The following is a 12,970-nucleotide window of genomic DNA, read 5'->3' as shown; positions in this document are numbered from 1 at the left end:
TTTTGGTGCCCAGGTGAAGTTATTGGTACTCTTAAGGGAGGGAAATTGCAAGTTGCTTCGATTAATGGGGAAAAATATTCTCCGTAGGTGGCTTAAGAGTGTGCCACCATTCTAGGGTGATTTAATTAAACATTCCCGCACCTATTTAGGTAATAACTTCCATTATCGAGGGAGGGTCTCTTAGTCTTACTAATGTTGATCCTAACCAGCAGTCTGATTAGCAAATTTTTAAAGAGAAGCAACCAAGTATTTGTTAGTTAAGGTATATCCTCCTTGTAGGTTGTAGCTAGCTATCCCTCTCTCTTCCTGTAACTTCGAACCCATATAGACAGATGTACATCAAAATGGGGACTTTGCTTGAGCCTACCATCAGGTGAATCATTTTGATTGGTTGAATCAGAATTAAAATCTTGACCATTGAAATTTTAAACCGTCGAGATTTCGATCTAACCGACCGAAGGGTCACTTGATCGTCGTCGTCATGGGCATATGACTCAAGCCATTTTCATTTGTGAAAATGGAGGGTTGCTGACGCCAGTACCTCCTTTTATTATTATTCTTTGCGCGGTTGGGGAAGCAGATTCGGAGGAGGGAAAATACGTATTGTAGAAAATATCTCGAGTGTGTGGACTGGAAAAAGAAGACAAGAAAAGGTTGGGTTAGCAGTTCGTTGCTGTACCAGGATTCAGGAGCATTCCACTGGAGTAGCGTCAAGCCGTCAACCACAAGTGAAGCGAATTGAAGCGAATTGAAGCGATCATCTCCTTTTCTTGATTGATGCTGCGTCTGTCTGCCTGCCTCTCTGTCTAGCCTAATAAAATAGGATTCCTTATTAAGAGGAAATGCTTTTTATATGGAGAGACTAGAGAGAGAGAGAGATATTATGTATGTATATGTTTTTACTTTTCATATAAAAGAAAAAGAAGAAAGAAGAAAAAACAGAAAGCATTTAATGAAGCATGTGTCGCTGTCGCCCTCGTTGTGGGCTTGTGGGAGTGGGACCACGTGGGGCGGACAGAATAAAATACAAATGGGCCAAATGGCACAACCGGGATCCCAGTTAGTTAACTAACCTCTTTCACGTTCTCCTTTCTTTTCTCAATCCATCCATCCATCCATCAATCTACTCACATTACATTAAAACTTAAAAGCAATCAATCTAATTGACGTTAACACTTAACACCCTTTTTTTTAATCTTTTGTTTGGTGGAAATGTGGAATCTTCCAAGAATCTCCGATTTTCCGTTGCATGAATACTTCCTTCTTTTTCTTTAGTCTTAGGTTGATCGTGTGTGTGTATATGACACTGTGATGGCTTGGCGCCTTGGCCCTTCTCGATCTGTGCCTAGCATGTCATCCTTCATGACACTCACTCTAATGGACACGTGTCCCCCTATATTAAGATTTGAAACAACGCAAAAGCGTGTGGGAAGAGAATTCTTTATTTGCTGGCATTTACTTTTTTTTTCATTTTCAGTTCACACAGGACACAACCCAGCCTGCGTGAACGTGAAGAAAACTCATATTCAATGTGTTTTTTAACTTAGAAAATAACAAGTCCGTTTAACAAGACTCATAATATTAAAAGAAAAAAAAGTCAAAAATTAACCCTTGTCACACCAGCTGCCATTCACATTTCCCTACCTCCACCTTTATCTTGCCAACCAACAGAGAACAGACACCCCCCACTCCAAAAAAAACAAAAAAAGAAAAACAAAAAAAAAAAGAAAAAGAAAAGAACACTTCAATAGTCAGCGGAATAACGTGGGAAGATCCCCATGAGTTTGATCTCACGTGTTTTCGGATCTGATTTTTTTATTTTATAATAATTTTATGCATTATATATATATATATATATATATACTCTGTTCAATCTCAATAATGTAATCAATTAATTCAATGATAATTCAAAAGAAATCTGTAAGTGGAAGACACATGTACATCTTTATCCTTACAAATAAACTTTCGCAAAATAACATTCCAACCTCTCATTATAGATCTACCATGAACAGTAACTATAGAAGATACAGCAAAATCAAAAGAAAGTTGCGCCTCTTACTTCAATGCGATGTCTATTATTAATGGACTCTTTTACAGTTGTTTCTTGCATGGTCTTAATTAGAGTAGTTGAAATTTCTTTTTGGTACACAAATGACATTTTGAACATCAATTAATGAAAAATATCATATACTGTAATTCAAAAACTAGATGAAAAACACTTGTACAATAACAAACAAAAGTTGATTATTATATATGACAAAAGAGTTCGGGGACCATCACAGATAATGGATTCAATTGTTGAACTTGAGTGGGGAGGCTTGGGAAATGTTTTAATGTGTGGGGTTGGGTGGGGAAGTTCAGTGCCGAAATGAATAACCACCCACTCCCACTTGTTGTAATCCTGCTGCTCTGCTGCATCATCCTAGTGCAAGGCACTAATACATATATGGGTTATGAGATCACATGTTCTCTGATTGGTAATGAATGATTTGGTAGTTAAATTGTGCCAAATACAAGATAAAACTTGTCACCAAATCCATCTAGACATTCATTCAAAAGGGTATCACAAGATTCACAACTCGCAGCAGAACTTGTATTATGTAATTTTCGCCCTTGTTAGATGAGTGCTCTCAAAGAAATCGTAAGTAGAGGTTATTTTGTCTTCTTCTGAAGTGTACTGATAATGTATCATCAAAATAATATTGTTAATTAGTTCTACAAAGAAATCGTAATGGTGAACAACTCAATTACCATCTACATATACTTTCTATCTCATGATGGATTAGGTGGCAAATCTTATGTCAATTTTCCAGACAAAAAGGAAAATCACAAAATACGTATGACGGGTGCTCTTCATATTTTTAGGGGGTAAAATTTTGTCCTGTGGTTGGTAAAATATAACCTTGACCGAATACTTACCCTTTGTTTTTTTCCCTCCTTTATGTAATGAAAATTGATCTTTCTAATTCTTGGACGTGCATTCGCTCTTTATTTTTTATTTTCCTAAGAAAAAAAACAGAGGAAAAGCGAGCAAAAGAAGAAAAAAGCTTATGCCTACAGGTATTGGCATCAATGCTGACGCGGGCTTCACACGTTCTTTCCTCGGATCCAAATTGCCAATTTCAAACCGTTGAGTTGAGTTGAGTTGAGTTAAGGTAGGATAGGGTAGTTGAGTTAATTAATCGCGAAGGAAGGGTGCCGCGTGGCAAAATCGCATTATAAATGAGCCGTGATGTTATCGATCCGCTTCATTCGTCCTGCGCTCCTTTTCTTCTCTAACTGAAAGCGTGTCTCGATCTCTGAGTAAGTGAGTCTTCTTCTTCTTCATAGGCTGAGCAATTCTCACCCAAAGAAAGAAATTTGTTTCTGAAGAATCAAGTGTAGAAAAGGCAAAGATGTCGGATGGTACTGCAAACTGCGTAGATATCCTATTGGCTATTATCCTTCCTCCTCTTGGAGTTTTCCTCAAGTATGGATGCCAGGTTAGTTTTTGTTTTTCAAATTTTCAGATCTGTAGATCTGTAGATCTTCACACCCCCACACCCTCCCCCCTTCTCGTTTCTTGCATTTTTGAAAGTATTGCGATGATGATGATGATATTATTTCCTTCTCTTTATCTTCGAGTCCTTTTCGGTTTTCCGTTTTCTTTTTTTCCCCCCCTCTTTTGATCGGGGGAACCCTTGGTGTATAAAAAGGGTTTGCTTTGGGAATTTTGTCTAATTTCACTGTTTTCCGAATATCTTTATTCGGAATTAATTAATTGAGGGTAAAGATGTATGTATAAGTGTATAACTCATGGGGATCGGATCGGTGAGTGCAGGTGGAGTTCTGGATCTGTCTCCTGCTGACGCTTTTCGGCTACATCCCTGGAATCATTTACGCTGTTTATGCAATCACCAAGTGAAGCACTATGTCTCCGTGAAAGGTACCGCTTTGTCACTCGCTCGCTCTTTATCTCTGTCTCTGTCTCTGCCGGTGGTTGTGTTTAATTCAGTGGTTTTTTTTTTTATTGTTTTTCTATCAGCAGAGGTGCAGAAGAGATGTGGAAATTAGATCGCTTAATCGGCCGACGACTGCACCTGTTTCGCGCGGGGCCGGGTGGTTGGATTGTGGGTTAGGAAATTGTGTTATCGTGGTGGTTGTGGGTGCGTGGGTTTTGTTTGTGTAAATTACATTGTATGCTTATTATAGCTTTTAAGTTTCTTGTGAAGATGATTGATTGGTCATGGTCTTTGGGGTTTTTGTTTTAGTTGATTATTGGAAAAATATGTTCATGTGATTCGATATGTCTGGTCTTTGCATCTCGCACTCTCGCACTCTCGCACTCTCGCACTCTCGCACTCTCGCTGCGGCAAATGTATTCGTCCAGTGGAGTAACAACGGATGCTACCCAGAATCCGGATCATCCTACCCAGTAGAGAGATAAAATAGTAGATGAAGTCATCGGATAATAAGCCCCTTTGGATTTTTTCTCTTTGATTTCAAAGTTCAAATTCAAACAAAATATAATAATCTTACGTCTTGAAGGGATTGTGGGACGGAAGTCTAAATGAGACCATCCAGTTCAAACATTGGATTAATAATTAATAATTAATATATTAATATACAATACAATTAATTAATTACACTTTTTTTTTGGGGTAAAAAATAATTAATTAATTACACATCGCGTATCATCATAGAAATTTCCAACACAACTCCCACAGCCGTCCCTCACTTTAGTCTTCGGTGGTTCAGGAACAAGTACAACAACTTTTGACCCAGAAAAATTGTGTTAAAACTTGAAAGCCTGACGTACTGGCTTTGCACGCCTCAAGGTATCTATTAGTTGTTGGTTGTGCTCCTTTCGCTTGTAAGCCCCTTGCCTCAGGCTCAGAGTTCCCTTTCCCCTGTGATTACATGCTATTGCATCTTACAAGTTAAAGCAAATGCCCCAGTCTCCTACATTACAAGTGAGATCGACAACACTCAGAACAAAAATATCACCAAAAGGATGACAATCGTTGTAAATAAATGTCTACTTCCACAGTAGAGATAAAATTGAACACTTGTGTGACAGACACGGATCCAATGGTAGTACAAAATGTATGGCCAAGCTTCAACCGAATAAACCAGTCCTTTGTGATACTGCTACATGCTACATGCTACAGACAAGCTTATTGAGTCCTGCCCCAGACTCGCATCCTCTGCCTTGAATGACACTTTCATTATTTTTTTTTTCTTTTTTCTGATGAAATGTCACTTTCATTCTGTCTCCAAGATAAACAACATTAAGAAGTGGAGTTTTTCACTCATGCCCTTGATTTTTTTCAAGATGACAATGCTACGCATAAATAATCCCAAAACATAGGAAAACCAGATTCAGTAGTGAGAGAAAGATCTGCTGCCCCCCGTAGATCTCCAAGTACCCAATAAGCCGCACCACACAACACCATATACAAAACTTCCAGTTGGATGATACTAGGCCATAATCATATTGCGGTAAGATTCTCTCTTATCTTTGCCACTTAGCTTTGTGAGAATGATACCTCTCCCATTTAAATACAGACTTCCGTAGTTTATGTTCTTGAATCCCATAAAATTAAATTGGTTTCAGATATCAGCTAGCCCAAAATTTGGCCCCGCTTAACGATTTTGAGGGGATTCAGGTCCATTGAACTTTGGGAAAGGGGATCGGGTTGCTGATTTCAGCCCGGCCTGTCCAATGAAGTTTGGGACGAGGACACTGAGAGAGATACTTAATGACCAATCAATTTGTTAGGATAATGCTTAATTATTTTCCAATCATACACTGAAAAAGGTGCAAATAACGGATATGCATACTTGGGAAAGAAAAAGAAAGAAAAAAAATGATTTGCATAAATATACACTGGACAGATACAGACATTTTATGTTTTGGAAACCAAATTATTAGATAAAAATAGACTAAATTAAATGCCCCAATTAATCGAGATTACCCCTTAAGATATTACTGACTCACTCATTCAAATTTTCTCTAGCTGTCTAACAATATGAAAATACTATACAATCTCAAATTTAGACTGTTACATCTCGCAGCGGCTCCGGTGCAGAGTATTGTATCGTATAATAATCTCTCTGTTCTTAAAATTTAAAAATCTTAAGGGTTAAAGAGGTTCCGGGATCTTCCTAGAAATTTTCCAAATCCTGCTCTTCAATGCAGTCCATATGAGTCAAAATTTTATATCTTCCAATCATCAATGTCATTCTTATCAAATCTTGCAATATTCACTACTCACTACACGCTCCATTTGAGCATTATATATATATATATATATCACATGCATGGAGGCCTTCCTCTTGAGAATCAACAGGTAGGCCAAGTGCTCCGTTTCTCCATAACATCATTTTGTTGCAAAGATGGCTCGGAAGAAGGTTAAGCTTGCATTCATTCAGAATGACTCAGCCAGGAGAGCCACCTTCAAGAAAAGGAGAAGGGGGATAATGAAGAAGGCGAGTGAGCTGAGCACGCTGTGCGGAGTGAGTGCGTGCGCCATCGTGTACGGGCCCTACGAGTCGGAGCCAGATGTTTGGCCTTCCCTTCCGGAAGCCAAGCGTGTGCTGTCTCGGTTCAAGAGCATGCCGGACATGGAGCAGTGCAAGAAGATGATGAACCAAGAAGAGTTCCTCATGCAGAGGATCGCCAAGCTAAGGGATCAACTCAAGAAGCAAGTCAGGGACAACCAAGAGAGCGAGAACACAAAGATCATGTTCCAATGCATGGTTGGTGACAAGGATCTGAACGATTTGAGCCTGGAGAATCTGGGCGATCTGGTATGGCTCTTGGATGGCAAGATGAAGGCCATCCGAGATAGGATCCAACTCCTCAGCAAGCCCACCCCATCTGTTCCCCCTCAGGCTCCCCCTTCGGATCCCCATCCTCAGTACATGAACATGATGAACATGCCCACCACCCTCATGGACAACTGTGATCAGGGGATCATCAGGAAAAACAACACCAGTGCTGCTGTTTCTCTGGGTAATTCTTCTTCTGCTGCTGCTGCTGCTGCTGCTGCTGCTACAACCAGAATCCATTTGAATGGTCCGGGTGGAGGAGAACAGGTGCGGGCTATGGAGGCCGTGCATGCAGGTCAACAGTCCTGGTTCATGGACATGAATATGAATATAATGAGTCATAATGAAAACATGGGCTTATTCCCGAACGCAGTCAGTCATGAAATGGTGATGCCCTATGTGGATAACAATACCTGGACCCATAGTCCTTTCTTTTCCTGAAGATGATCTCTATATATGCTATTTGCTAGCTTCTTGGCCTTGAGTTTAGATCATCGATTGTTCATCTTATTGTTTAATTAGGGATGCGTCTTACAGTTCCCAGTTGATAATCCGTGGCTGTCAAAAGTGTCTTATCTTGTTCTATGAGTCTGCTCATCATCATGAATAAATTTAAATTTTCATTTTAAATAATGCTTTTTTTCTTTTTCCCCTCATGTTCTTCTCTTGATTCATATTTGGTGACAGACCCCACTGAAAGTATGCCAGGCTAGAGTATTACAAGCATTTTGGACATCCAGGTACTGTTGAAGTCCAACATGATAGGGCTGAGTGTTTTCTAGTAAGAGAATTAGTGCTGGATGTAATCTACATATTAATTTCGTAAGGATTATTTCCCCATTAATTTTATATTTGTCTTATTCCAATCACATACCTTTGAGCGAAAAATAAAAATAAATAGATTACATTGACAAGAATAATTAAGGAGGAGAGTATAATTGCTAACGGGTACCAACCCAACCCATCCCACAGGGTGGGGGATAGGGGATGGCTTTCCCTAGGTGGAGATGAACCGGATTAAAGGGAGGGTGGGGGGGGGGGGGGGGGGAGGGGCAAAGAGAGAGAGAGAGAGTGGGTGAAATAAAATTGATTTTTCTTTAAATGAATTGAAGCATGTTGTGAGTAGTAAAGGTTTAATAAAACATACATGGCGTGCATCCAAAGTGGACACCACAAACACCACCACTTCAGACGCACCACACTAGCAAAATCTAACTCAGGGTACATGGAAGGTGAAACTACAAAAAATTGCTTCTTCCAGCAGTCGTTTATTTTTTTTCTTCCTGAGAATGTATTGAATTAACCAATATAAGAGTTACTCTAGCGGTAAGACCTACGTCTCTTAGTAAAGAAGTTGTGGGTTTGACTCTCATCGAAACATTTTTCCTGAGAATGTAGTTGAAGTATGTACAAGCTAGGCTGGATGAACCCCAACTCCCCCCCCCCCAAAAAAAAAAAAAGCTGAATTAATGCATTTAATCAGTGTCCAATCAAAAAAGTGTGAGGTCACAAGTTAGTTCGATTCTATATGTGCGTTTCGTAGATCTAGCAATCAGGTTTCAAAAAAAACATAGATGAGACACGTAAATTTACACTATAGACCCTAATAACAGGTACTGTTACTTTCTTATGCGGGGCATCACGAGAAATTAACCCATATATGCATCCCTACTTATTTGTTACTAAATCAGCTCAAGATGATCGATTTTGGGGGGTCCAGTGAAGTTTGGGGTTAGCTGCCTTCTACCAACCTCAACTTCAGCCTTCAGCTCTTACCAAAAAAAAAAAAAAAAAAAACTTCAGCCTTCAGCTAGGCCAGTCAACAGCCCACCCCGAAGTGAGCAAGCAACAGCCAACAATGATATCATCATCATATATTGTCCCAACCTAAAATTTAAAGAGCAACGAATAAACGCAGTAGAATGGATGATTTACCTATGCCAGCCTCTGAACGCCCAAGTCCTAACTATGAACAGAGGAAAAAACAAAGAAAGAAGAAGAAGTTAAGTTTCATTAAATCTCACCAAGATCAATATTAACCATGGGGATTCCTTGTGAAAACATCACGAAAATTACAGAGTACAGACACAATAGAGTAATCATATATCCCAAAAAGAAAAAAGAAAAAAAAAGAAGAAAAGGTGGGGACTGGGGAGGAAATCCTATGGATAGATCGAGATATCCTATCAATAATTCGCCTTTCGCCCCTCTAATAATTGTTCTTGTGGACCTGTGGTCCTTAAGCTGCTTCCTTCTTCCTTGGAAAGAAGGGGAGATGATTAAAGCTCATCTTGCCCAAATAGCAGCCAGCTTAATTATCTACAAACTCAAACAAACATAATCAAACCAACACATGTTCGACGTGCAGGCGAGCTAGCTTTCTTGCTTGCTTCAAGAACCTACTTTGCATTCTCCTGGGTTGGACTTGTCGAGGATAGACCACATCACCTGAACATCCTTGTAGCCACACGCCATGACTTCGCCTTGCAAGTCCATGACCCGGTTGTCATGTCCATGCCCTGCAATCAATCAGACTATTCTAATTAGGAGAAGTACTGGAGGATAACATAGTTATATAGCTGCAGGTTATATTAATTTGCAGGTAATTGATTTAGGCCTGATAATTAGTTAATATATGTGTACCTGGCTGGGAATTGATCTTATCCTTGGAGTTGTTGTTGTTGTCGTTGTTGTTGAAGAAGATGCAAGATTTTCTGAAAGGGGATGTGATGGAGCGAACCCAAGAACCCATCGATCTCCCTTTCTTAATTTCTGACCTGTTGAAAAATCTCGGATCGATCGAAGAAGAAGCCTTTTCTTCTCTTCTCTTCTCTGCTAATTTATTTTAGCTTGCGGTAGCTCTCAACGATTCAGAGGGCCCTTCCCTTCCCCTTCCCTTCCCTTCCCTTCCCTTCCCTTATCTCTCCGCAGCGAAGTCTGCTTTTCTTTACAAAGGGAGAGAGAGCCTAGCCTGCCTGTCGTCACCATGAGTACTTCTGACTCCTGACACCTGATTCCTGACTCCTTATTACTAAATTTGTATGTCTTATTCTTTTACATGTGTATTCTATTATACATACATACATACAGTCATACAGATAACAGGAAATTAATGGCCCCATCACCCATGGGCCGGGACGGGACTCGGGACTGGCTGGAAGTAAAAATATCTAGATTTCCTGTGGGGACTCACTCTGCAAGTAAAATCCAGAACGATAGATAAGGTCATAAGGTGGAGGTGTCACTTGTGAGACTTAGGGAAGAGGCAAGATCCATGAATCATGATTTTGGCTTCACCTACCTAGCTACCTACCTACCTACCTAGGGTTTACACAATCACCCCCTTTTATATTTTCATTTTAATTTAAAAAAAAAAAAAAGAAAAAAGAAAATGGGGGCAAAATAGCATGGCATGGGCGCATGATGTAATGCGAACACACATATGGGCCCCTACGGTCCCTGCTGAGCTCTGGCCCACTTTGGAGTCTTTTTAATACTCTGTACAAGTTTATAGGCCAAACTAGTGGCTGAGGAAATTTAAAAATAAAAAAAAAATATTAAAGAGTATTTTATCAACTTGAAAATATTATAAAAACTTAACGTTAGTTTTCTAATTTGTACTATTAAGTTAAAATGTATTTTCACCTAAATGTTCATATCAATTTTGCCAAACTTCACCTAATTTTTTTCTTCAAATTTACAAGTAAATAAATAAATAAATATCCATTTTAATAATTCTATTATAATAACTACTCACCGAGACACACAAGGAGAGTCTCTATGTTGGGACTTGGGAGGGAGAGATTGTGAAGAAGCACGTCAATGGCGTCACCAGTGCTGCCATAGAAGACGAAGATCGTCCTCCCCATCCTCTCTAGGGTTACAAACACCGTTCATTGCCTTAACAGCATCTTAAACCGTCATCTACTGAACTTCTTAGAACTCAAAACCCTTGCCAACAACAAATCTATAAACGGTGTCAAAACCTCCGACATCACTAACGACGCAACTTGAGACCTCTAGTTTCGCCTCTTTACCCCAACTGAAATTGAGTCCGATTCCCTCCATGTCATCATCTTTTTCCATGGTAGAGGATTTTCTCTCCTCATTCCTGATTTAAAAAGCTACGGCAAAGTCTGTTGTCGATTCGCCATCAAATTCCCCGCCGTCATTGTTTCCATCCCTTACAATCTCACACTGGAACACCAATTTCTTTCACACTACAATTACGGCTTTGACACTCTTAAATTTCTAAACGAGCCTGATTTTGATGTACTTGATTTTTCAAAAAAATGAACACAAACAACATTAAATTATTTAGGTGAATCAACTGGTCGGTGAGTTTTTTTGTAAATTTGAAATAGTAAGATGAAATTTGGTAAAAAAGATTATATTACCGGTCATCCCCTGTGCAAAATGAAAAGTTTAAGGTAAAAGTTAACAGAAAACAAACGTTAGATTTTTTTATATTATATATATATATAGATATTTTTGGATAGAATTTTTTTTATATAATATTTTAACTTAATAAAATTGGACAAACTGAAATAAAAATTTTTTTTACCAAACATAAATGGAAAAATAAATGCTAAAGGTGGTATGTTAAAGCGGTTAAAGACCCAAATTCCATAAGGGAGGTTTTGGGTTCAACACTCGGCGGCATTAATATAAAGCTACCCCTGAGGAAGTAAATCGTAGTGCGGGCAAGCTGGCCCGGATGAACCTCAGTTAAAAAAAAAAAATTAAAAAAATGAAAAATACTTTAATCAATCATAATAACTAACTGACATCCATGAGTGTTGATACGGAATCTCGCTCGTCCTTCCCTGTCAAGGTCGAGGTACCAATAATATGATCTCAACTACTCAATAGAGAATTCAAGTAATTGATCACAAGAAGTATGATTACCTGCCCTCTAGTGTTTACCAGAGGTCTTTATATAGTGTATGGTGATAGAGTTATATTCGGAATAACCCTGCTATGAGTTGTTATAGGAGAGTAACTCTTTTAGAAGAGTCCTTTTACCTAACTAACTCTCTTTTCCAGTTGTTGGGTGGTAGGAGTCTACTTTCATGAGGCCATCTCATATTGCTATAAAGATGGACTTTTTAGTGTGGTCGGTCCTACCATGAATCGTCTGGCTGGATCTTGTTAGGTTGTAATCCTGATCGGACCGTACAACCGTCGGTTCAGACCGGGGAATATAAAATGACTATTTTAGTCATTAACAATGAGCATATGAGATGGAACAGCGGTTGGAGTACAGTACGCTCATCCGATATGAAAGAGATCATGTTGAAGTTTGGAGCATCCAGAGGGAGGAGAAAGACGGATCACATTGCCAGCAGCAGACAATATGGAAGACAATAAAAAAGGATCCATATATAATTATTATTATAATGCCATGAAAAATTAAGTTGTGGTTCCTGATTCGCCAGCTCGTTGCTCCTACACGATCTTCTTTCAATTCATTTAATTGGTGAGACAGAGAGAGAGAGAGAGAGGAGTCCTACAGTCCTACTAACCTGTACCGTCAGTCAGGTGCGCGTACATGTGAGTTCCATTAATACTCCAAGTGGGGAACACCGAACACTGGATCGATCGAACACTAGAGTGTCATACTCACATTGGGTGTCGGAAAATATCCAATACATCTATCTTATCGAGGTTGCTGTAGCCTATAAGCACAGCTCCTCGGAAAAACTAAAACTAAAAACAAAAAATATCTCATCGAGGTTGCTTTTAATAATTGTATGGGTCCCCCACTCCCCAGTCCCCCCTCCCCCCCCTTTCCTACTAAAAGTTTTATATCTAAATTTAAAAAAATTATTACATTTCTAATAATTGATCTACCAAGTACCAACTGCATGTATCAGTCATTTGGCTTTTGTCTTTTTTTAACAGTAAAGGAAAGCAAATGACTACTTTGTCCTTAGCAAATAACAGACACTAACAGTAAAGGGCAGTAAAATTACAAGTCTACCCTCACCGAGGATTGCTTGTTCAAGTTTTGATCTCAGCTCGATCAAGGAAGTAGAAGCACAGTCCCCTCCATCGAGATCGAGATATAGAGCAAGGCAGAAGTAATAACTTGGTGGTTTTTGGATCCGGCAAGGCAGAAGAGCAGGCAGCATTGTCAATTTCTTGCTTTGCTCTT

At 39.2% G+C, this 12,970-nt stretch overlaps 1 protein-coding gene across 1 annotated transcript; it reads left to right on the top strand.

The window, feature by feature from the left end:
• Positions 1-6,378: 6,378 nt before the first annotated feature.
• Positions 6,379-7,254, top strand: LOC149008648 (agamous-like MADS-box protein AGL80). The gene has a single exon (XM_089167257.1). It carries the CDS (start codon positions 6,379-6,381, stop codon positions 7,252-7,254), a length of 876 nt encoding a protein of 291 aa, XP_089023383.1.
• The last annotated feature ends 5,716 nt before the right edge of the window (positions 7,255-12,970 follow it).

This window comes from Hakea prostrata, chromosome 8 (assembly GCF_041222555.1).
Source record: "Hakea prostrata isolate BN-2017 chromosome 8, UWA_Hpros_2, whole genome shotgun sequence".
In the NCBI taxonomy this organism is placed as follows: Eukaryota; Viridiplantae; Streptophyta; class Magnoliopsida; order Proteales; family Proteaceae; genus Hakea; species Hakea prostrata.
This window is presented reverse-complemented; position numbering and strand designations above follow the sequence as displayed.